At 43.3% G+C, this 26,509-nt stretch overlaps 1 protein-coding gene across 3 annotated transcripts in view; it reads right to left on the minus strand.

The window, feature by feature from the left end:
• Positions 1-5,401: 5,401 nt before the first annotated feature.
• The window catches only part of ETV5 (ETS variant transcription factor 5), a 42,832-nt gene continuing 21,724 nt past the window's right edge, over positions 5,402-26,509 (minus strand). For all 3 annotated transcript variants that reach the window (XM_066621139.1, XM_066621140.1, XM_066621141.1), the window contains 6 exons: positions 25,192-25,448; positions 21,700-21,762; positions 18,422-18,490; positions 17,323-17,492; positions 9,084-9,185; positions 5,402-7,411 (listed from right to left, as the gene is read on the minus strand). In XM_066621139.1, the coding sequence (XP_066477236.1) occupies positions 7,190-7,411; positions 9,084-9,185; positions 17,323-17,492; positions 18,422-18,490; positions 21,700-21,762; positions 25,192-25,448 (883 nt within the window). In that variant the 3' untranslated portion in view covers positions 5,402-7,189. The remainder of the gene's footprint in view (positions 7,412-9,083; positions 9,186-17,322; positions 17,493-18,421; positions 18,491-21,699; positions 21,763-25,191; positions 25,449-26,509) is intronic.

Genomic DNA, 26,509 nt, shown 5'->3' on the forward strand with positions numbered 1-26,509 from the left:
TGTTATCTGGTGTGCTCCCTGGGGCATTTGGTGGGCCGCTGTGAGATACAGGAAGCTGGACTAGATGGGCCTATGGCCTGATCCAGTGGGGCTGTTCTTATGTTCTTATGTTCATGGAATTTACTCTGTCACCTTGAGCAAATTGTTGTGAGTCAATTTAACCTATCCATCTTTTACAGTTGTTAGCGAATGAATTGTGATAAACTCGTGGATCTTAAGGGCTACCTTCTCGTATAACTTATCTCCATGTTCCCTTGCCATCTAATGTGTAGTAGTTAGTTATGCAAGGCAGGCCCTCCTCTCTGGTGGCACCTAGACCATGAAACTTCCTTCTGGGCAGGTCTTGCTTGGCTTCTTCGCAAAGTGGTTTAGGACAGCAAGAAAACTTCACTGTTTTGGTTTATAGATGACAGTTAACTACTGTATTACCTCTCTGTGTCAACTCTGTTGTATTTTATTGTGGCAATAAAAGTCTTAAAAATACGGACATCCCCAGTTTTCTTATGGTTTTTAAAATGATATACTAAGAAATTGCCAAACTTTTTAATATTTATTTGCAACCCCACCCAAAGTGTTTGAGGCAGAAAACAATGTGCATTAAAGACTGTTGTTCAGTAGGTTTTCCTCATAAGTCCTGGGTGGGTGGTAGATCATTGTACTTCGTGCATGGAGATGGATCAGTTAATGAAAAATGTGGTTATTTTACAAAATGTACATTTATATCATTCATATAATAACTTTATATAACAATTTCCAGTGACTCATTTGGCCTGGAACATTCACAGAAGACATGTTTTGTAATGTAGGCAAAAAGTCCTGGAGTAGATCAAGGTTGGTGAACAAAAAAGAATATCCAGCTGTTTCCATGGCAATGACGAATATACCTTTTAGTTGCCTTTGCAAAAATCCAGAGCCCTGGTGTGCATTTCAGTTTCATTGGATGACCTCCTCAAGTCATTCTTGATGTTGACACTCCAGGTGACTTTTAAACAATGGACATTTTCATACTAAGAAGAAAAAGCCCACCGCCTCCTTAGTGCATGAGACAAGAGCCTGGTTTCTGGTGGGGGGGCATAGTGAAGGGGGCCCATTGTGGTAGAGCCCAGAGGTGTTGCCTTCTTCTATAGCATATGCATCTTTTGCGTAACCACCATGCAGTGTCTTTCATCACTGCATCTTTCCTGCTCTTCCTCAGTTGCCTGTTTAGTTGTGATGAAGTTAAAAATGATACTGAAATGGTCACCATTACTCTCTAATATCATCTGCTTCTGTATCAACTATGATTCTGGCTCTTATTTCCAAAGGAGTTATTAGCTTAACTATTCAAGGAAGGTTATCAAATATATTAATCTATTTTCTTCCACAGTGCGTGTATGTGTTTTTTTAAAAAAAGCATCTTTACTTCATACTTTGTCTCTGGATTTCCTTTTTCACAAGCTTATATTTCTAAAACCAAAGGCATAATTGACTGGATGTATAACCTGTGACCAGCGGGATCCTTAGCTTTGTGTTGGGCCAAAAATAGCTGGTGCAGACTTGAGAAACCCCATTTCGGGGCTTGGAGCTTTCGCCAGGGGAAGGGGACAAAAGTCCCCCCTGAGGAGATCTCTAGTAGCTACCATGGGGCTGCAGGATGCAGCAATAACCACTTTGGCGCCACTGCATCTGGTGTCAGCGCTGCCTTTAGGATTGGGCTATTAGTCGTGTCTGCACACAGGTGGGCGCTCTCCTCTCATATGGTCAAATCAGGATGCAAAAGCAAGCATAGGCTGCATTCTTTTTTTAGCTATGGAAGTTGGCAGAAGTGATGTTTGCAGCATGCTACTAGCATGCTTCCAGCGCAGTTAATTTAATTTAAAAATGAAAAAAATGGCATCCCTTCATTGAAATCAATTTTATGGAGGTTGCCATGTTTCCACACACACCGTATACTGTGGAGACTGTCATGTTTTTGACAGGTTCCTCTGTTCTTTAGGTAGGAAAATAGGAGGAAGTGATGTAACATGGTGGTGGCCATCTTTTCTAGCTCCAAGCTCACTTGGAGAAATTCTAGCATACCTAGCATGCTGGAATATAAAAAACACACACAACCTGAGTGTGTTGGAATCTTTGAAAAACAGCAGCTCTCTAGTGCTTCTTGCTCTAGAAGGTAAAAAAAGAACACAGCCATAGTCTGCCTTCTTATTGTTTGGTGGACCCTGTGCAAGTACATTTTTGGTTCTCCCATGTTGGTTGTTAGGCAAAAAATCTGGACCTAGCTGCCCATCACAAGTTTCAAACTGACAGGGAAAAGAGAGGCCTTCTCCTTGCCTGTACCTGCACTAATGCAAATTGTTGGCTCTGTTGCACATTGAACACAATGCGGATGCACTACAAGATTGAGACAGATGATGAAAGGACCAGGCCTGAAGTGCAATGTGTATGACAGTTGGCCAAATGTCAATACACTACCAGTTTACACAATCTTTGCTGCGCAACAATACTGTCACTGAGCCATGAAAAGTGTGATGTTAAAGGGCAGGATCATCCCATCTCAGTATATTTCTGCTTGAACAAGTAACCACAAGAGTTGCTCAGAGACCAATGCAAAACTGCTACAGCGTCATGGTTAAGAGACTGAACTATGAATCAGGTAGCCCCAAATTCGTGTCTTGGCTTGTGCCATGAATGCAAAGGTGGCCTCAGGCAAGCAACTCTCTCTCAGCCTCAGCCCTTCATCTAAAATATGGGAATAAGAACACTTGCTTAGAAGGTTCCTAATGACATCACAAATGTAAGCACTGCAAATTTTAATGTTTTCCTTTACAAGGCAACAAGAAGCTTGGATCAATGATAGGAGTTGGGGGAACACATTAAAAAAGTGCAAGGGGAAACCAGCCCCAACACTATCATTTGAGCCTGCTACACAAATATGCAGCTGCTGTTAACTTTGTTTAAGAACTGGTAGGAGATCTTGCTCACAGATCTCCTGCACCTTATGTAGTTTGTACCCAAGATTGCAGAGAGGGGGTGGTGGTGGCAGCATTTACAGGTCAAGCTTGGAGGGTAGGAGAATGCTTAACCCTTCCCATGCCTGCCACTTTTCCTCAGTTGGTTGTTGGTTCAGCCAGGCTCACTGTTGGTTTGGGGAGGGGGTCTGCTTGGGGAAAAATACATTTTAAACTTGCAAGGGGAGGCTTGCACAGGGGAAATTAATGGTTGAAGCATTCCTTAATGCCCATCAGTTAACCCCTGAATATGCCTCCCTCTTGCATTAACATTGTGAAAGAAACTGCGGGTTGGGCAGTTCATATTTCCTTTGTAACATCTAGTTCTACCCGCTGAAGAGCCTTCTAGGAAAAGCTACTTCCTGGAAGTGCACTCATGCATTTGAGAGCAAAGCTGCTGTCACCATCTCCCAAATCAAAGCATAATTATTGCCATGGAAGCCCAACTCAACAATTGCAGCTTTGAACAAACAAAACATCGTTTTCATGTCTCAGAATAGAGGGTGTGCACCTCCAGTGTGAAGAGATGCAGCAAGAAGGCCAAGACAGATGCCAAAAAAGAATCGTCTTGAAGTTTGACTCTTGGACTCCAGTCCCCAAAAGAAACCAGTAATTTCTACGAGCAGTTAGTGCTGGAATGACAGCACTTGTTTTATACCAGTCCTGAAACTCTTGGGTTAAAATAGATTGTCACAGCAGAAGCCGCAGTCCACGATTGGCTGAGAAATTCTAATAATTGTGAGCCTCTGCTGCATTCCTGGAATCCTTCAGCTGTGCTGCATTACTGATCCCCCCATCTGTTCCAATAAACATGTCAGATTAGTATCTTGAAATCACAAGCAAATTACATTTGACTCATTCCCAAACTGTCACTGAAGTATACAGCAGTATATTTAGAAATGCCTTGTCCATATTTGCACTTCAACAACATAGACAAATCACATTCCTGGATTGTTCTGAGCCCTAGAGAGACGGATGGGTTTGCAAGTACAGTATGATTAGCAGGGCTGCTTTTTTCTCAACGCTTTCAGTTCACATGACTCTTCACACCCTGAAAAATAAATCTTCCAAAAGGGGTTTTAAGCTGCAATTTAGACACAAGATCCACAAGAAGGGCAGGATTATTAAATCTTTTTAATAAAAGGGAATTAAAGTTAAAATATACTTAAGGTTGGTTCAATGGCTCAACATTCACTGAAGAAATGCCTACTTGCTTGAAGCAGCACACTTAAAAAATGGTTACTCATTGGTAATGAGAACTGGTATATGCAATTCATGCAGGTACCTGTTATTAACCTTGCCACCAGTGCAGAATCCAAACCTCCCTTGAAGTCTTAGGGTCACACTAAACATTAGAAGCTGCCTTATACCGAGTCCGACCTTTGGTCCATGTAGCTCAGCATTGTTGACACAAACAGACTCATCAGGGTCTGAAGGTTTCAGATAGGTATTTTTCTCTGTCCTTCCTGGAGATCACCCTTTGGCATGTCTAGACAGTTACGTTAGGTTTTATTATTTTCGTATTGCTCCTAAATTCAGGTGCCTTTCCCCATTCCCCTTTTTGTTTTTCCTCTTTTTAAGATAAATTCTTCTAATGTTTTATTATAATATGCTGTACAGTCTTAAGTTTCTTGGAGAAAGGGTGGGATACTAAATAGATTCTGCAGTAGATGATCCTCATAGTAAAATGGATTTCCGGAACTGACAAATGAGAATTAATTGAAATTGATTGGCACTGGCTTCAGAATAAAAAGCATTTCACAGAACACATTATTCCATTATGAAATTCACTGCCACTAGATACAGTGGTGTCCATGAAGTTTTAAAAGGGGATTTGATGAATCAACTACTATTACTGGTTATACGCCATTGAGGGGAAAACAGTAAGATGGCCACTGCTTTTAAGTCCTGTTGAAAGGCTTCCCAGGACTACTTTAGAAGGAGGTTCTAGACTTGATGGACCAAAGTTCCACCAGCAGCACACTTATTAATGTAGTGTTAAGATAGTGAAAATCAATTCCAAAATAATTCAAAATGTTTGGGCCAGCATTGTAGGGGAAACTGTAGAAACATTAGCAAGATAGGAGAGAGGGGTGTCAGGAAAGGTAATAGAGTTCTGAACAAGGCACTCTGATCAGGTATTCTGCAAGAAGGGCCAACAGCCATGGCTGTGGTATGTCTCCACTATCCTCAGAAATTACTTGAGTCAACATAGTTTCCGTAGGAAGACGACTTACTGGCTCAAGAGATTGCAGTCCACTGCAGGAGAGACTGGGCAGGAGATACAAATACAGAAATGGAAAAACCCAGAGCTCAATGATCAGAAAGCCAACCTCAGAACGCACTGCTGTGTGGCAGCATTGAAAGCACAGCTGAATCAGGGGAGGGAAATAAGAGGCCGTGCTAACAGTGCCTGAACAGAAAGCAAAAATCCTTTATTGTACACAGTACAGAATGTAATGCAGCTTTGCAGGAGATTACATAGCCCTGCTCAGGCAATAGTCATTTCACATCAATCCTCAGATTAACCCTTTCTGCACTAAAGATGTCCCATACCCAATTAAAAAAAAAAAACTAACCCCACTGGTTTGGTTAAGCCCTGGGGCATGGTAGGGGCTGCAGCTATTTTGCACTGCTGCCCTGTGCTTTGTAACTGGCCACCCTTAGGCCACTCAATACATTCTGGGGAGAGTAGCTGAGTCGTCTACAAAGAGTTAATCTTCATACTTAAAAAAATGAAGTTAGTCAAAAACCCAAACAAAAGTTATCAAAGGGGAAAAAGAAGTCCTATACAGCATTTACAACAAAACATGGAGCCCACAGAGAAAGATATGCATATTTGGGTCAAGCATGTTACAGGTACGTGCTAATGAGGCCCCCAGGAAGGAGAAGAGGGAGACTTTCCAAAGGATTCAGAGACATGTTTATATATATATTATATATACTGAGCACTCTGACTTTCTCCCCCTCCCCACATTTTTACAAATCCAAGCTGTAGTACTTTTAAAAACCCCTCTTAAAATATGCAGCTTGCATGAAGCATCCGAGAGAACGTAATGCAACTTACAAATGAAGCTAAAAATGTGTCTGTAAACACATTTTGTGTCTCTCTCTTGTCTGCAAGCTAAAGGAGGCCTGGAAAAAGAGACAGTTCAGCAGTAACATGGCAATGCTGCCATAGGATCAGAACTGTCCATACCTTTGCAGAAGGCCCAATGGCTGGGCTGTCATGTATTATATACATACAGTTCCCAGGCATGGAAAAAGCCAAGCCATTTGCGATTGCTGCTGTACAGGAGCACGTTCCACAATGCACAGTACACTGTGCAAAGTGACCAGGGCAAGATCCAGTGCAGAAAGCAAATATGCACATGGTGAACCAAACAGGCCCCCCCAAACCAAGCTGCAGTACCCTTAGCGCTGGCATTGCCAGAAGCAAGAAAGTAGCACCTCTGCCCAAAGGTGGCTTTGCCTTAGATACAAAAATCTACAAAAATCAGATTACAAATGTTGCCCCACAACATAAAAAGAGTTTCTGCCAAGCTCCCTTTCCCCCTAAAAGCAAGTCATCCACGTGCAGCTTTGTAACAGAGAAGGTGGCCAAGTGCCGGCTAGGCTCATAGGCATCTGGTACTTAAGTGCTGTCATTTAGGTTGGGTTGCTTATTTCAGACCAAAAAAAAAAAAGGCTTCCTCAGATTTAAGAGCTGTGCACTGAGAACCCAAAGGGCTGAGCTAGTTCAGCCATGCCAAAAGCACCACACTGAGCCTTGGCCCATTCCAAAGTGCTTGATGCTGCATTGGTTTCCCTCTGCATATCAAAGCCCTTTCCATTGTACAAGGTAGATAAAAGGATTGTGATTGTTACATAGCATATTTTTTTCCTTGACAATTTGCTAGTCACACACTGTCTATTCAAGTCCCATGAACATGTACATCACACATGTCCCTAGCAACAGGGCCCAGAAGACATCCCCACTGGCACTCCCTCCCCAGTCTCTCTTCATGATTGCAGCCAAGGCAATCAGAATGGGATCACTAAGCCATGCTATTGTCGGTCTTCAGGTGGAGGGGCACAAAGTATTTTAGGCTCTTCTGATAATATTTGCACAGAGCAGTTTTAGGAACAGCAGAAAATCTTTACAGAAACCATTTGCCCTTTTTTGTTGGAACCGGAGTCTCTTGATGTCAGTGTTCAGCAAGTCAGTAAGCAAAGCCCTCTGCATAGGGGAGGTTGCTGCAGTGATCCAGGTCTAGGAGGTATGCAGAGTTATCTTCAAAGTGTGTCAGAGGTAAGGTATCATCTTCATTCACATGGCAGTCTTGTTCAGCTTTCAAGAATGGGCGCTGATTGTCAGGGAAGGCCATGGAGAAGAGGGCATCAGGGTCGCAAACAAACTTGTAGACATACCGTTCTCCAGCCACCTGAAAAAGTGCAGAAGTTTCTGTTAGCGTAACCTTTCCAAATGTGTGGGTCACAATTAACTTGGGGTGGGAAGTGAGCCTCCCAGGCTCACAAAGGTAGGCTTCAAAGTCTGCAGGCAAAATGTCTTTGTGAAATTTCATAATCTGGATGGTGGGGTTTCCAGGGTTCAGCATAAGTAGAGTCCAGCCCTGCCACTATCCTTCCAAAAGCAACCAACTAGAGGAGCTGGCACTCAGGAAGTAGATAGCCTTTATGTAGGGTTGGGGACTAGATTGTCCTTTGTTCTGTTTTGATGATGTATGCTCCACTGTAGGAGGAGAGATCTAATTTTTCAGAGGGGACATCCATGGAAAAAAATAAAAACTCTGTCAGCCTCAGCTCCCAGTTTGCACCTTCACAAAGTTCAAAGTCCAGACAAATGCCTTGTCAACCTGCTGTTTAACTCAAAGTTTCTATGGACTAAAGCCCAGTTCAGTTGACTTTGCTTTAAGATGGTGTCAGTTTCACCTTATGGCTGCGGTTTTCAAACTCTCCGGGAGCTTGAAACCCGCAATAAGTCTTTGCGGGAGCAGGGGGAGGCAGCAGGGGCAGGCGGAAGGCAGCGATATGATCCCCAGGATCGCATTGCTGGGGGGGGGGCTGCAGGGACTGGGATGCCATCCCTGTGTGCGGGGCGCCCTGTGCGAGCGCCTGCAGGGCTCCCCAGGTCAGGGAAAGGGAGAGTGGAGCAATCTGCTCTGCCTCCACAAAAGTGGAAATGGAGCGCAATCGCCCCACTCTCCCTTTCCCTGACCTGGGGAGCCCTGCAGGCGCTCGCGCAGGGCTTCCCGCACTCAGGGATGGCTGCTGCAGGGACTGGAGAGTGCGCCCTAGTCCCTGCAAGCCCATCAGAAGGGAAAGCGGAGCGATCGCACTCTGCTTTCACATTTCCTGACCTGGGAAGCCCTGCCGAAGGTTGTGCAGGGCTCCCCGCACCCCTGGGAGGCTGCAGGAGGCTTGAGCAAGTGCACCCAAGCCCCTGCAGTCCCCCTGAGCGGCGCGATCCTTCGGATCACGCAACTGCCTTTCCCCGTCTCCTGGCTGCCCCCGCCCCTTAAGGGGGCAGAGGCCAGGACCCACAGGCTGGGGCGTCGCGATGCCCTAGTTTAAATATCACTGCCTTATGGTGTTGTTCCACAACCACCAAGTTATTTGAATATGAAGATGACATATTATGAAAAGGACCAGAAAGAATATTATGAAACTGGCTGGGGGCGGGGGGAAGGTATCAATACCAACTTTATAATAAATAAAATGCAGGGGCACCTATGCTAACGCAATAATTGTACATTCATTTTTATCTGCAGGGATGACTTTTATTCCTCCCTTAGACTTGTTATGACTTACTGCGTTTTCCATGCGCTCAAACCACAGTATCTCTACCCTCATGGGATGTTACACAAATTTTGCAGAACAAGTGAAGAAAAGTTTTTTTTTGGGTGCTATAAAATGATTGCCTGGAAAGGTGCCATGAAACGGTGTGTCAGCTGTCTTCTTTCCAAGTGCATAGATGCAGCAAAAGGAAGGCTAATTCTTAAAAGCCATTCATCCTTGCGCCAAAGAACATGTTCTTCTACAGTCACACTGTTCCCACGTAGCAGGGATGTTCAGAGTAAGGAGCATACCACTTGCCTTTTGCATGATGCCTTTCTCGTAGTAGTAGCGAAGAGAGCGACTGAGCTTGTCATAGTTCATAGCGGGTCGGTTTTTCTGGATTCCCCACCGGCGAGCTACCTGAGGAGGAGAAAAGTATAACCATTAAGTTTTGGAAAAACTTGTCCATTTTTGGTCAGCCTGAAATAGTGTCACTGGAAAATCTCTAGGAAAAAGCCTCTCAGGGGGGAAGAGCAAGACAGAAAAAAGGGCCATGGCTCAGTGATTGAGCATTACTTTGCATGCAGAAGGTCCTAGATTCAATCCTGGACACCTTCAGGCAGGGTTGAGAAAGACCCTTGTCTGAAATCCTGGTGAGCCACTGCCAGGCAATGTCAACAATGAGCTAGATGGACCAATGGAGCAGATTCAATTTAAGGCAGCTTCCTGTGGCTCATGACACAGGATCACTTATGCAACAGGTTCTGATCTACTTTTATGCAGGGTTCCATTTTTTGCAGATATCTGGCAACTATATTGTAGTATATCATAGAATATCACAGAGTCCTAAAAATTATAGGCTGGGAAGATTATAGAGCACACTGGGATTCCACAGGAGCCTAGGTCAGGCAGATACTCTCTTGAATTTACTGGCAGTAGCAACTCCTTGTGACTGTCTTCCCTCTTCATTTGTCAATACTCAGTTCCTCCTCCAGTACACCTAACTGCAGGGTGCATCTGATTGTATCTGAACACTGTTCTTGTGTTCTCCCTCATCCCCATTTGTCAAGCTTCAAATTCCTTGAAGATGTAGTACAGAATTGCACATAGGAGCTCAATTTCTTTACTTGAACCATTTTTTCCTCAAAGCAACAAAGTTGCAGAATCTAGATTTCTTTGAGACTTCTCCAACAGAACATGTAGCATTCACGTTATGACATTTTGAAGACATCACTGAACACACACGTATATGGAAGAACCATATTGGAACTGGGAATCCCGTATTCTACATGTAGCACTTAAAAAAGTTATTTCATATCCTGTCCATGTAATTATTCCCATTAAAGAATTACCTAGGGAACTAAATCAGTCATAACTTTACCACATGAATATATTGCTAGAATCATATATGTTACAATATTGACTGGCAGATCCTTATTGAAATGATATTAACTAAAATTTTAATTGAATTAAAAACAAATCTTGTTGCCCCTGCTAACTGGGTAAGAGGCACTTTTTCAAGTGGGTGCTTCTCTTTTATTTAGCAGAGGGAGTGTAACTGGCCCTCCCCACTCCAGCAGCGTCTTTTCCAGTGGTTGTCTGCTAGTGTTTTCGCATCTCTTTAGATTGTGAGCCTTTTTGGGACAGGGAGCCATTAGTTATTTGATTTTTCTCTGTAAACCGCTTTATGAACTTTTGGTTGAAAAGTGGCATATAAATACTATTATTAATAATATTTTTATAATATATATTATTATTAATTATTATTATATTAATAATCATACTTGACTTGTCCAAGAAACCTTTAAAAAATTGCCCTTTGCCAGACTTCTCTGAGGGTCAAGTTTGTTTTGTCAACAATCATCTATAGGAACTTGAGAGCTGCATCACTAAATCAAGTGTGCCCAACAGAATCAGACAGCAGAAACCTTCAGACATTAACAATCTGAACTAAGAAGAGAGAGAGAGAGAAAGAATTAGGGAACCATGTCCATCCCCTTGGAATTCACAAGGGCTACTTGATGCTCTGCAAAGTCAGTGAGGACTGGCCAAATTTTGTTGGCCAAGGCACAGAGTATCGACCACAAGGCCATTAGCATGTCATAAGAACAGCCCCACTGGATCAGGCCATAGGTCCATCTAGTCCAGCTTCCTGTATCTCACAGCAGCCCACCAAATGCCCCAAGGAGCACACCAGATAACAAGAAACCTGCATCCTGGTGCCCTCCCTTGCATCTGGCATTCTGACATAGCCCATTTCTAAAATCAGGAGGTTGCACATACACATCATGGCTTGTAACCCATAATGGATTTTTCCTCCAGAAACTTGTCCAATCCACTTATTAACTGCAGTGGAAACCAAGAGCCAACAAGACATGATTGGGAAACCTAACAGAGGTATGAATGTGCTCCTAATGGGTTGCAAGAGCATTGAGTCAATTCTAATACAATTCTGGAGCAGTCGTGAAGAGGGGATTACTCATTTCAGCTCTCTTTGGGAGCAGGATCTGATGACATAAGCATGTTGCTAACCAACCCACTGTTTCCCAGGAGATTTCTGGAATGGACAATCAGCCTGGCATTCAGAGAAGATTAATGGGATTTCCTAGCACTAAGTGCACCAACACAGTCTGCAACCACCTAAGGCACTGCAAAGGCCCAGAACAGCAGCCAGAGCCAGATGCACAGGGTGTTTCCAAAAGCCCCAGCAGCTAAACAGATAGCTACATTCATGCAGTGCACCAGCCAGACCAATTTTTGCTTTTTTAAATGAAAGCAAAGAATGGGAAGAGAACATGACATGAAGAGAGGAGTTAAACAGGCACAGCATAGGAGAATACAGAACGCACACAACACCATACATCGTTGCAGCTCCTGCCCACAGACATGTTTCTGGGTCCTGTTACGCGTTTCCTGTTAATTCTTTGCCAATTGCAAGGCTTCAGTCAAAACAGGAAAAGTTGCAAGGCAACTGCCTGGTAGCTCCTGTTTACCTTCTGACCCCCACACCCCAAGTTATGCTTGTTCTCTCATATACCTGGAAAAGGAATGCAACCATAAACTGCCCTGCACCCTACAATGCTTAGCAAGTTCTGTAGTACACCAGTAACCAGGATGCCGAAGAAAGAAAAAGAGGAAGAAACCAATGTGCGACTGCTTTCAAGCCAACGTGGCAGTGTGCTTCTCCATGGTGTATGGAATGGAGCCTCTCGCATGTTCAGTTACATTGTGCATGTTCAGACACCCGTTTGTTGCATATGTATGCAATGGCAGGAAAGGAGCTGAGAAAGCATTGTCTATGTACAGCTTCTAAACAGCCCTATAGTTATCATTACATATTCACTTCCCAGACTCTGATTACAAGTCACACATAGCAAGAACAGTGCAGCACAGAGACTCAAACGCCTTCAAAGTCCCTTTCAGCCTTTCACTGGGCAATAGATTCAGAAAGGAAGGTCGGTGATCAGCCTTTTGATATTTACTTCTGTTGGGTTGGGACAGGCGTGTAGTGTACAGAGATTTCAAATAAAAGGCTTTTCACCTTGTACAACAGAAGCCAAGACCACACAGTGGAGTTGTGTATCTCATGCTCCTTTGGCCTTCTCACCAAAGGAAACCCTAGTCAGCAGAGATTCAGAGTTAAAACATTTCTAGATCAAAGTGGTGCCTTTTCATAATGGAGATGGAGTGAAACAGCAGACTATCAAAGACCTCTGACTAGAGGGGGCTGCCAAATTGATGTTTGAAAAACCACAATTTCCATGCAGAGTGTACTGCAGATTATGGGTAATTACCCACTATGCACTGCTTGGCTGTGCAGCTGGTTTCAATTATCAGTCAAACAACTTCCTCCTCTGCATCACTCAGCACAACCCAGCGCATCACAAGACTCCTCAGTAATGTTAAGGGGTTATTTACAAAACCTGCATCTCCACAGGGTGGCAACAGAGCCAGGCCTACAGCAACGGGTGGAATGAACAGAGAGCCCTTTTCCGAGCCACAACTAAATGTCTGAAGCTTAATGAGAAGAGAAACAAAACATGGAGAGAGAAGAGGGTGAATCAATAAGAACAAAGCTGGAGGCACAAGAAAATTACCACTAAAACTATATGCTAGGAATGGCATAGCAGTCATATGTGCAGAGACACACACACACACACGGAAGACAAAATTAGTAAAATATCCCAAATACACGTAGCACTCAACTAGAAATATCTAACCAAGATCTACAGACCAAGATAGCTATAAAGTTGCTCCATCAATCCAGATGAGATACTTCTTAGTGTTGAATTGTAACCAAAATTACTAGTGAGAGGAATTGCACGGCTAGTACAGTTCTGCCAGAAATGTTAGGACAAGTGATGGCTGCCTCAGTGCTTACACACACAGTCACATGCTTTTTGCCACTGCTTTGTGGCTTGTTTTTTCCTCTCTCCTGTGAGCGTCTTGCACGAGACTCAGTATGCAAAAGGGCACCTTTGGATCCAAAGCATTATGAACAAATGCTTATGGTCAGCCCATTCATCTTTTTGTACTAACCTTATTCATGGGAAATGTATTAGCAGGAAAACATTATGCTGGTCTGATACCATTAAATAAACTACTACTACTATTACTATTGCAGGAAAACCCAAACACCCATTTGCCAATGAGTAACAATGGTCCACATATACAGGACCATTATTTTAAAAAATGAAAAGTTGAGGTTCCCCATTACACAGGCCTACAAAATTGAGGGTCAGAAAAGTTTTTCCCAAACTTTATGGTGGTTTGATATGGGTTTGGGGTGGCAATTCAAAAAATGGCATCCGTTTTGCACTATCATATCAAGTGTTGGGGAGAAAGCATAGCCTCTTTAGTGAATAGTTCAAGCAGCTTCATTATGAGGAAGCCATGGTGTACGCTTCCTCACGAGGAAGCTGCTTGAACCATTCACTAAAGAGGCTATGCTTTCTCCCCAATGCTTGACGTGATAGTGCAAAACGGATGCCATTTTTTGAATCAGCACGCCAAATATACCCAGGAATTGGTGTAACGTTTAAGGAAGCAAAATGTGTGTTGGCCTGTGTTATCAAACATGACTAGCAAAAACTATTGATGGCAAAGGTCTTAATGGTCTAGGATTAATGAAAGGCTGCAACATTCTGTAGATTGCACTCTAATCGCTGACAGCAATTATTTTGGCTGGTCAATTTCCACAATAAGGAATCTGACAGTGCAATCGTAACTCCCAGTTGAGCGGGTGCAACCATCTCTGTGTGGGCAGGGTTTTTTCCCTGCTGATATGTTCTTTGTTAAAATGGATGAATGGAGCATCTTTTGGTTGGAATTTATTCAGAACACTAAGAAAATATCTCATTTGAACTGACAGACTTGGAGGCAATTTGTGAGACTGCAGCTTTGGTATTTCAAATTATGCACTAAATGCATTTGCAGTGTTCTGTACTGTTCACTGCATATTGTTGCAATACAATTTAAAAAACTACTAAGATGACAATACAACATGCCTATTATTCTCACTGCAGTTAATAACTCCCTAGCATATTTTAAGGAGTAGAGTTCTTGTGCTTGCAATCATGAATATGCTTTGTCCCGGTTACATGGGAAGTTATTATGGAAAGCCAGTGAGCTGTGCAAAGAAATCAATGGAACAACAAAAAGTAAGGAACAGATTCCCACTGGACGCTTTGCATGTGTTGCCATATTTAATTGCTTTCTGTATGGTCACATTTGCAAGAGTCACCACACCCCATCTCACATACAACTTTCTCCAAGAATCAAAGGAAAAACAAGCAGCAATGCAAGGAAGAAAGGAAAAAACAGTATGAAGAAGGGAAATGGCTAAATGGTAGGCCAACCCAGGACTCAAGATAATACACAAGTTTCAGTGCTAAAATAAAAGCTTCTGCTAAATAAAAGCACGTGTTTCAAGAGCTTCTCTTACTAGAAGACATTTTTTCTTACAGGCCAAGCTACATCTACCTACTGTTCAATGACAGTTCATTGACACCAATGAAGCTTGCTGAACCCATCAAGTAACATATTTTGAAAGCACCCACAAGGATGAAATATAATCCAGAATCAAAGACTGAAGAAAAAGTGTACAGATATAAAAAAGCAAGGCTAATGCAATGCTTCACTTCAGTTCAAAAGCCAATAGATCAAGAAGGGCAGTTCAAGTACTTATGCATGAAGCCTGTTTGTGAGATGCCACATCTTCAATACTTGCCCTCCCAATCAATGACCACAACTGAGAAAGTCAGTAAGAGCCCAGTGTGACCAGAGAGTACCTTTTGTTGAATGGGGCAAAGTCTGAGGCCCAACGATACTGTCTTCACCAAGGAAAAAAAACAAAACTGCACCCACTGCAGAGATTCCAGTTATACTTCAGAAACAGTGCCCCAAGCAAGATGGTTTGGGTCTGCACTTTAATTCCTAATGAGGTTGTATTACACAATTACTACATAGGACTGAAAAGACAGGGTGTCATTGTCTGCTAATAATCAGGCACAGCAACAGCCAGATCAAGCAATTCTATGTTCAACAGGTTCAACAAGAAATGTGGAAGCAGAAACTTGAATACCATCTGCTTGGCTTTCTCCCCCATTTGACCTTAGCATGGATTGGAGAAGATTCAATAAGTAGATTTACACAGGGCCAGAAATGGCTTTATTTGCAGCTGCTCTGCCTGCTGTGGCAGCCCTGTGCACCATTTGTAAAAGTGAATTGCCCTTTGCAACCTGGAAATAAGTTAATAACCAGGATCTGCCGAAAAGACACATACACTTGACCAGGGGTTGCCCTTGACAAGACGTAATATGAAATACTCATGAATATAGTGTCAACAGCTCAACAGTGAACGAGGCAGCTTTCAATGTAACATGAAGCACCAGGAACAGGTGCTTTGTGGTCCATGAGGGTGAAGTTAGTCATCTTTCCCTCAGGGAGAGGCAGAAACTGACAGTGGTGCTGATCTGCACATGAGGGAGAGGCACAAACTACCCTTTGCATGCCACTTGTATTTCCTTGTCTCAGCACTTATTGTAACATCTGAAGCTGCTTTTGGTAACTACTTATGTAACAGAGTTCCATCTTTCTTACCTGAAGACTGCTATTTGAGTTTTTCAGTTCAGGAAGCCACTGGAAGCCCTACATTGCTGTTTGTAAGGAGGAACTCAATTCAATAACTCCAAATATATCTTTGCATTGTGGGTGATACTGGGGGTCTCCAGTGATTAATTGGGAATATCTTTGTTCTGGACCTGCCCCTTTAAGAAACAGCCTGATCTAGCTTTAATTCAAGATTCCAAGTTTGCAGCTGTGACCCAGAGTGCTTATCAGATAGAGCTGAAATGCCAACAATACCCACTGCTAGAGGACAGAGGTCTTTCCATTATCATTCATATTTTGGTGAACCTAAATTGAACCACAGTAATGTGTTCTCTATATGGCTGCCTCCGAAGATGATTCCGAAACTTCCATTTGCACAGACTGCAGTGGCTCAGCTATTAACACATTTGGACTGATGTTGGCATGTATCTCCTAATGTGCACTGGTTGCCAATTTGGTTCTCAACTCAAAATATTAGTTCTTATTGTTAAAGCCCTATATGGCTTGGGTCCCAAGTATCTTAAGGAGCATGCCCCCCCCCCACAAGCACTTAAGATAATTTGATAGGTCTTGCTCCAAATTCCATTTTATGTAGAGGCTATATTAGCCTCCAGGAGGAGCAAGACCTCTTTGGTAGCAGCCCTGATGTTCAGGAACTCTCTTTTGAGAAGAGATTCGCACAGCCTCCTTACAGCAAGAGCTTAAAAACTTTTTTGTTGTTTGGTAGCCTTTTCTAACTGTTGATTCAGGTCTGTTAGCCAGGTATCACTAGAACTAACTGTAGTATAGCTATTCTAGTAACTTGTATTGCTGTTGATCTTATTACTTTTGATCAGGGATGGGAACTCGAGTCAGGTGACTCGAGTCTGAGTTCCAAAAACACGTTTTTGCTGAGTTGTGCAGACTCAAGTCACCTGCATAGATGATTCAGGCATTGACTTGAATCTGAGGTCACTAACTTGGAACACGGTTCCCACACATGCAGACTTAAGACTGTCTGAAACACCGCGCTTGACACATGCATCAACAAGACTTGTGACTAGATTCTTTTTGAGTTGCAGAACTGCTCTGAGCATCTCAGAAAGCCCGCCCATTAGGACTAGTTTTCAAGTCGGTTTGTGAGGCAGAAACTCGTGACTCAACTTGAGCTATTGCCATCCTTTGGCAAGCAGCCTGGAACAGAGGTGTAAATAAGAAAAAAAAAGCAGCAGCATTTCATACCAGCAAACCTGAACCAAAATCCTACTTCTTTTCTCTGGAAAAAGATGGATGATAAAAAGCTACAGAATTTATATCATTCATTGGAACTACACACACTTCATTCCTTTGCTGCATTCTAGCAGATTTTCAAACCACTTTGTCACCTGAAATTCAAAATCTTTTGATTGACAAATGGGAAGTGCTACAATCATCATGGTGATTTGGGAGGTTTTCCCCAAGTGCTGACCTCTTCTGGCTCAATCAACTTGAACTCCATGCCTCTGCCAGTCCAAGCAATGAAGTGGGCATTGGCCGGGTCATCCAGAAGCGTCACCAGGAACTGCCACAGCTGGAGTGACCCTCGTCTCTGATAGGGAGGTCCTTCGCGATATACTGTGGGCTCTTGCTTCACTTTACCTGTTTGCAAGGAAAAATGGCAAGTTAGAATCAACATTTGAAGTGTCTTCTCTTTGTTGTAGATCCCTTTGATTTCCTAGAACAGCATCAGATATTTTAAAGAAGTTAAGTGAACTCAGAGGTCTCTGAATACTCCGGTTGGTGGCACTTCTTTTTCACAAATTCCCTCATGAAAAGATGTGCCACACAGCCAGCTGAATGTGAATGTCACCATGCATCTCGCTAGCACCAATTCTTGTGCTCAGCAGTATCTTTGGACTGTCCTGTTGCCCAATATCAGACTGATAGGAACTTGGCTCTACCGCTCATAGCCTGTAGCCTCATTTGCATGCTATTAAGTTCAACACACATACATTCTGTGCACTATATCCACATGTTACAGCTCCCTTGCTGAAGCCAAGCAGGTCTGGCCAGTGCCTGGATGGGACACCAATTGGGAACCCTGTATACACCACCCACTATGGAAGAAAACTAGGATAAAAATGTAATAAAAATAAATATATTCAATGTGCATTCTACATTTGTGAGGATGTGAAGGGTGGAGTTCCTGTACTAAGTTTTGAAATGAATGCATGTATAGTCATTCGTCCAAAAACACAAACTTCCTCACAGATACCTGCAGGTACATATAATGAGCAAGTAGCCCTTGTATCTTGCAACACAAGGTCAGATTTTCCCATAATCGATAGCACCAATGAGGCAGAACTTTGTTGAAGAACAAGGAAAGATTGCTTAATGATCTAGATTTTAACTCTTTTTTTAAATCATTCTATGCTGTGTTTTATGTATTAAGTTTTCAAAGTCATTTTGAGCTTTTGGAAAAGTGGGGAATGTATGTATGCATAAATAAATAAAACTGGCAAATCCACATTCTGACCACACTATGACTCATAAAGGATTGGCCTCCCCCAATACAGTCAGTTCCTTACCTTCCATCCTTTCTGGTACGACACAGGTATCATCAAAGTACAATCGGGCATCTTTCTCATAGGAGAACCCTAGGAAGGGAAAAAGCACACCTATGAGCTTGTTACTAGCTCCCTTTTCTTGTTTGTAATGCAGCACACATGCAGATGAGGCTGTAATTTTCTAAGCCACTGCTTGTTGGCTGTCATGCTGGCTGTTTGGTAATTCATTAAAATCCACAGGTAAGACCTTGGAATGAGTACTTGTGAATTTTCCAGCTGCTGCCTTTGCCAGCTTCAAAGGCTTGTCCAGGCAGCAGGTTCCCACACGGCTGGTTTCACACCGAAGTGTTAAACCACAAGGGAAGAAAAGATCACTGAAAACAAAGAACCAAACTGAACAGGTTTCTTGGGCTGCAGTCACTCATGTGGATTGTGCCACCTGAACTGCAAGCTCCCCAATCTTCCACTCACATGGGTAGGAATAGGTGCGGGGATCAGCACGACTTGCCACTGTTGTTTACAGGAGTATTAGCACATTTGATGTGCAAATACTCCCCCCTCCAAGGGGGAGGGAGTTTATACAATCAATTGGATCAAACTGAAATTAAAATATGGTAGGTCAAGCAATTAAATGGTAAGGAGAGTTGGATTCCATCAAGGATGACAGCATAAGCAGGGAAAAAATGAGCAAAGAGTGAGGAATCAACAGCTACACAACCAACTGCAGAAAAAGCACTATTTTCAAATTAATCGGGTTGAGCCACGGGGATAGAAAATTTCATGAACATTTTCATGAGATGCAAAAGTGTACCCCTTTTGGACAACTTTTCAGTGGGATTCACTGCAAAAAAGAGATGAAAATATTTGCAGCATGCTTACTTCTCCTCTCTAGTCTATTTGCAGGCACTTGCAAGAAGAAGGTGACATTCAACACAATCCCTCTCTGCGCCCTTGCCAAAGAGGATTGCCTTCTCTAAACAGGGAAAGTGACCGTTACAAGAGCCCATCAAAAAGATTGGATTAGCTAGGAAAAGTTATTTGCCTTATCTGAAAACTGATACAACAAGATCTTCATTTGAAATCTAACCTCCTGTAGTAAGACAAACAGTATCGGCCTACTGCAGAATTTCCTCCCCCCTCCTTTTACTAAGCAGGATTTAGATCTGCAGTGAGTGTGCATGCCATTTTACGTGTGGGGCTGGTTCATGTGGAAAAATATATCATCTGAACTGGCCCTAAGATGAGGATTGTGATAATTCCACAGTTTTTGGAGACTCATATTTCACGTGGATGTAACGCCAATGTAGGAAATGGCATGAACCTAATTCAATGACAGAGATGGTGCATATTTTGTGACATTGACCAGAAGTAAATTGGATGACTTTGCAAGGCGCAGACATGTATCCTCATTACAAAGATTGAGTAAAGGAAGATTTTTTACATGGAAATAGTACCAATCTTGGAAGTTTGTCATGTGTAAGCAGATCCCAACTTGTTGTGATATTCTCAGCAACTGATTCTCAGGAAGCTGTTCCCAGTTGGTCAATGCAGCATTTAGTTCTTAATTTAGTCAAACAATGCCAAGTGGGCTTGCTTCAAGGTGTAGCTATGAGTTTGCAGGGCTCTCCAGACTCCTGCACCCTGCCTTTTCCCTCCTGCATGAACGGCACTTAACGTTGCATGGGGGTGCTTTCCTTCCCTGCTGCTTATCTCCCCCAAACTGTGTTCCAGCCTGCCGCTTCCGGGTTCTGTCGCCCCAGCAGCCATTGCGCCCAGATTTCCAGACAGATGTGGCTGTCCAGGGCACAGTTTGGGGGAGATTGGCAGTGGGGAAGGAAAACTCCCTGGTGGAATGGTAAATGCTTGTTGCACCCCATATTTCCTGAATAGCAGTGGTCTCCACTTTGAAGACCGCTGGTTTATAGACATAGCTCTTGCCTTCTGTGTGCACGTACACATCTCAAAAAGATAAGATTTTGCTCAGATAAGGTTCCATTGAAGCCAAACTTCTATAGCAACTTTAATCACTGTGGCAGCTGCAACTGCCACCAAAAGCAATGAAGGTGCCAGCAGAAAGGATGGAAGGAGTCTTATCCATGTCCAAAAAAAACAAAACCAAAAACTGTCAACAGGCATACTGAATTTCTGACAGGCCCAAAACAGCATTGTTGATCTGCCTGCAATGGACAACTTACAATAGCGGTTTTCAAACTCTCTGGGAGAGTTTCAGCCACTCTAAGTCCTTGTGGGGGCAGGGGCAAGGCTGCGACACGATACCCAGGATTGCGTCACTCAGGGGGCTGCAGGGGCTTGGCTGGACTTACCAGAGCCTCATGCTGCCTCCAGGGGTGCGGGGAGCCCTGTGCGACCATCTGCAGGGCTCCCTGAAGCTTAGAAGGTGAAAGTGGAGCAATCACGCCCCACCGCTGCAAAACCGGAAGTGGAGCGTGATCACTGCACTTTCACTTTTTAAGCTTCAAGGAGCCCTGCAAAGGGTCACATAGGGTTCCCCACACCCCCGGGAAGGCTGCAGGAGGCTCTGGTAAGTCCAGTCAAGCCCCTGCAGCCCCCTGAGCAACACGATCCCCAGGATTGCATCGCTGCCTCCTCCCTGCCTCTGCCCCTTAAGGGGCCAGAGGCTAGGACCCTCAGGCTGGGGCATCACCCAATTTGACTGACACCCCAGTTTGAAAAGCCCTGACTTACAACAAGATGAAGATTTCACCAGTCAAGATATCATCGTTGTCATCATCATCATCATCATCATCATCTGAATAAAACTGGCTTGCTTATGAGAACAGCCTGACATCAAGAAGGAAAGAGCCAGAAACCGAGCTCAGAGACAACAGGAGCAATATCTAGGGAAGCACTGCAGCTAGGAGACTGAGCTATGAACAAGAAGTTCCCAATTCAGATCTTGCCTCTGCCATGAACTTCATACATGGTCAGAGGCAAGTCTCTCTCTCTCTCTCTCTACCTTACAGCAGTGTTGAAAGGATCACTAAGAATGCGCGTTAAGAACTTTGAGCCCTTTAAAGCACTACATAAATGTTTGAAATATATTATTAGCTGTCTTGCATCAGTTCCTCATATATCATCATGTTTGAATGCAAAACAACCCCTAGGAAGAGACATGAAAATAAATCCTGTACTGGTTGCATGGGGAGAGAGTGTTTCCTAAACCCTCTAAATGTTAAGAAAGTTGCACACAGTTCCAGATCCACATTTCTCTCAATTTTATTTCACGTGTTCATTGATGCACACAAGCTTATTTAAGTGCATGCTGTTCACCCACTTACCATCATGGCTACTGGGGAAGTAACCTCCTCCTCTCACATATGTTGACTGGCAGTTAGGCACTTCTGAAATAAAGATGGAGATGGAGTTAATACTGCCCTGAATTCCACACACTTTGGATGGTTCAAATTAAACAGATTTACAAAACAAACCTCATATGCACAAAAGTATAGACCTGTGTGGGGCCATCTGGTAATAAATACAGTGATTTACAGGGCAGTTCTATGACTGTTGACTCAGAAGTAAGCCCCATGGGATTTAATGGGGCTTCCAGTTAAGTTTGTATAGGATTGCAGTCTGAGAGAAACATTACTCGAAACTCCAGGGCAGGGGTGGGCAAACATTTTGGCAGAAGGGCCACATCATCTCTCTGATACTCTGTTGGGGGCCGGAAAAAAAAGAATTTACATTTCAAATTTGAATAAGTTTATATAAATTTACATAAATTAATACATTAGAGATGGAACTTATATGAACAAATGAATTTTACTGAGTTTTTAATAAACATGAGAACTTTAATACAGTCATATAGAACCACATGAGAACTAAGAACTATTTTCCACACAACCTCTTGCACAGTAAAAATTTACAGACCAAGCCAGAAACACATGGAGAAATAAGCTGTTCAGAGACAATGGGGAGGGGTGTTAAAATAATGCCCAGGGAAAAGCAGAAAACACATGGAGACTATAAAAGGCCTTGCCCTAACTCAGGCTGGGGCGGCCAGCAGTCGAGGGTCAGCACAGGATCCAACAATCTGCAGTAGGCCACAGGCTCATTGGAGATGGGGGGCTCCCTGCAGGCCAGACTGGGGGTCTGGATTGGGTTTGCCCACACTTGCTCCAGGGCACAGCTTTCAGCCAGGACCACTTTAAGACTGCCTTCTGGCACCTGAACCTACCCAAATACTACAGCCATCATCAGTGGTCCTTCCCCAGGTCACTTTCACTTTATGAGGCAGGTGGTGACCTGTGAGGAAGCCTTTTCAGTTAACACCTCGCATGCTGAATGACCTCCCCAGGAAGACTCATTTGATACCAAATTTGATGTTCTTTCAGCAGCAGCAGCAGATCTTTTTAATTCACCCAGGTTTTTAAAAATTTACTCTGGTCATCCAAGTTGGTTTTAATCTGATAATATTTACTGGTGCTGCTGTTTTTATCTTTCTGCCAGAGTTCTACTGTTTGACTGCATTTCTGTTTGTCCCCAGACAAGTACAAATGGCATTCCCATTCACCTGAGCTGCCGATTATCTAGATTCCCAGAAACGACTGCAGACTTTTCAGATAAGTAAGACTATAAAGCATCAATACTGATGTAAATCAATACATATGTGAATCAATTTTGTAATCATGTTTGAAGGCTCCAGATGTTAACTATTTCTTCCCTGTGCTAGATTTACCTCTTGGAATTAGATGTTAAGAGACAAGATGAACTCATGACTAAATAGGACATGTTCTGAATTTAGGGGCATTAGTATGATCCCTTGAAATCAGGTACATCATATTGTTCCTGGAAGTGGTAATAAAATCCACTTCACTGCTGCAGCTGTCTCTCCCTAGAAGGCCAACAGTCCTATATCCCTATCCAACAGCACGTGGAAGAAATACTTCTAAACCTGCAAGATGGGTTGGAAAAAGGGATTTAAACCATACACTGAAGCATGAGCTCAAAGTGAAGTTTCAGACTTTGCATTCCCTTTGACAACACATGAGAAGCAGGGAAAAAGAAAAAAAAATCATTCAACTTTAGATCATTTTCCATCTGTTCCACCCTGCCTCAGAGAGGTCACGGTATTTTTAGGTCTAAGGCGATTTGCAGATATGTAGCAGGCCCCGCACCAACAGCAGCTGCCCAATCTAACAAATGATCCCGCAGGCCCCCTTCACTCCATCAGCATGGTCCAAGGTAAACGAATGTTCGGCAGAAACCTCCAAGTCCACTGCAGGTTCTGGCAGTTGCTGAAGGCAGCCAGTCACTGACACTAAAGTCACCAAGCAGAAGATGGGAAGGGGGAGAGTTTTTACACATGGGTGTGCAAAGCTGCCTCCCCCACACAACCTCCTACCAGTAATGTTTTTCAGATTATGGAGAGCTTAGATTCTGCTACAGCTGTTGAATGCCTGATTTTTAAATTTATTTTCTTTTTAAGCCAGAAAGAGATAATCTACCATTCTAAGTAGGTTAAACACTGCGACAAAAGGCAGCTGTTCCCCCTCTCCCTTCACTAGAATGTGCAGAAACAGCACAAACTGCAGATTTAAGGGAACAGTATGAAAAAGGTTCAGAAAAATCCAGCAGTTAGAGGACTGGAAGAGCAGGCAGACTGGCTACAGTAAATAGCATAGGGTGGCAACCATTTCCTCCATCTTGCTTCCTGCCGGAATGACAGAGCACTGCATTGATACTTCCTCACAGCACTGCAGAGCCCTATGCATTCCTACTCAGAAGCAAGTCCCATTGAGTTGATGTGACTTATTCCCAGGTGAATGAGTATAGGATTGTTACTTTAGACAATTACAAAGGCTGACACACATTTTGTTTCCTTAAACGTTACACCAATTCCTGGGTATATTTGGGGCGCCAATTCAAAAAATGGCATTATCACATCCAGTTTTGGAGACACGGCATAGCCTCTTTAGTGAATGGTTCAAGCAGCTTCCTCATGAGGAAGCCTACACCATGGCTTCCTCACGAGGAAGCTGCTTGAATCATTCACTAATGAGGCTATACTATATCTCCAAAACTAGACGTGATAGGACAAAACGGATGCCATTTTTGGAATCGGCACCCCAAATTCATATCAAACCACCATAAAGTTTGGGAAAAACGTTTCTGACCCTCAATTTTGTAGACCTGTGTTATTATAGAACACAATGACCTAAAATTGTCTTAGAACTGCACAGGCACATCCCTCCAGGCCATAAGCTATCCTTGAGATCACAGTGGTCCCCAGGAGATCACCATGATATATGTGCTTCCACTGAGGGAGGCGAGGGAGATGGCGGCAAAGAACAGGGCCTTCTCGGTGGTGGCACCCCAACTGTGGAACTCTCTCCCTCTAGAATTAAGAATGGCTCCCTCCATGGAGTCCTTTCAGCAAGGTCTTAAAACCTTTTTATTTAGGATGGTGTTTGAGACCTGACATGATGAGCTGGTTTTTAAATCAACGTAATTTTTAATTGCTTTATGTAATTCTTGGGATTTGTATTTTACTGTTTTTTTAATTGTTTCAAAGTTTTATTATTGGTTTTTAATGTTGAAGGCTGCCTTGGTTTCCCTTGCCAGGAGAAAGGCAGGGAAATGATGTGTGCGCAAACTGCTTGAAAGTGGAAGATTCTTCAAGAGCAGCACTTTTGACTTGGTTTCCTGAAGGCTGCATGAGAAGTTGAACCATTTGCTATGTGGGGAATGCTAATGGCACTGACGCTGCTTTACATACTGGACAATGGGCATCAAGAATGAAACAGCAAGGACACCAATCTTATACTCACCTGAGTCAATACAGTAGTCCCTGGGTTCTTGTTTGATTCCCAATGGAGACTGGAATCCATGTCTTGGGGGGCCTGGAATGCCTGGGACCCCATGATCATATAGGGGGTCATGGTACTCCTGCTTGAATCCCTGAGGAGGATGGGCAGTAACAGGGGCAATAGGCTCCGACATCTGCCTGTGGTAGACAGGGCGATTGTCCCCAGAAAGCCCTGGTTGAGGATAAGGGTGGCAAGGTTCAGACATCTGTCTTTGAAACCTTGGTGAAAAGAGAAAGATGAGACAGTTAGCAACACGGTTAACAGAACCCAGGCTTCCCATGTTTCTTCCCCAGGCTGAAATGCTATGCACATGGAACCACCTCAGGATGTTCAATCTTGCTTCAGAATCATATCTACAATAGCTAGTCCACCTTGGGTATCTGAAAGAAATCTACTTTCATACTGCATTCAATGTTAATTTGGGTTTTGGGGGGTGGGGTGGGAGAACAAATTTGAGAATTTGTGATACCATAACCAACCCTGAGAACTACAGTCCTGCCTGCACAGAGTGCCAACTTCTGAATCATTTTGTGAGGAAGCATCTGGCCAGTCAAGCAAAGAAATTTTACATTACAGCAGACAGAGCTGCAGGTGCCAAAAGATTACAGGACAACCGCTATGATGCTACATCAAACGGGATGGCATCAGGCAGTGGCCTGAAAAGAAAGGAAGACACCCACCCCCTGAGCCCACTTGGTTATGGCCGACATCTCCACAGCACTTAAAGTGCAATCTTATGCATGTTTACTCAGAAGTAAGCCCCATCAAATTCAATGGGACTTACTTCCAGGTAAGTGTACATAGGATTGGAGCCACAGTCAAATTTTGGAATAAGAATCAGGATGGGTGAAAAACCTGGAAATAAACACAATTCTCACTCTAACTGAATACTTATCAGCTCCCACGCATCTTTCTTACACCTCTCCCCCATCGATCCTCAGAAGAAATACCAAGTATAGAAAACAACTGAATGTGTTCATATTCAGAAGGAGTAAGCTTGAAACATGCTGGTCTTTGCAGAGAGGGGGTGCAAGATGCACCTCAACTTTCATTAATGATGAAATATCTTTTAGTGGGAAACACAATGAATCCCAACATTGTGTGAACAAGGGGCCTTGGGTACTGTCTTCTCATCTCTCGCCAATGAACATAACCAAGGGCAGCTGGGAAAAATTCAGAAATGACAAACAGGAAGGAGGAGGGCCTTCACTCCTAAACCCTCTTAAACACTTATATGTTTGGGTGCTCCGTTATTGGATCACCTGATAATTTAAAAGTC

This window comes from Tiliqua scincoides, chromosome 3 (genome assembly GCF_035046505.1).
Source record: "Tiliqua scincoides isolate rTilSci1 chromosome 3, rTilSci1.hap2, whole genome shotgun sequence".
Lineage (NCBI taxonomy): Eukaryota > Metazoa > Chordata > Lepidosauria > Squamata > Scincidae > Tiliqua > Tiliqua scincoides.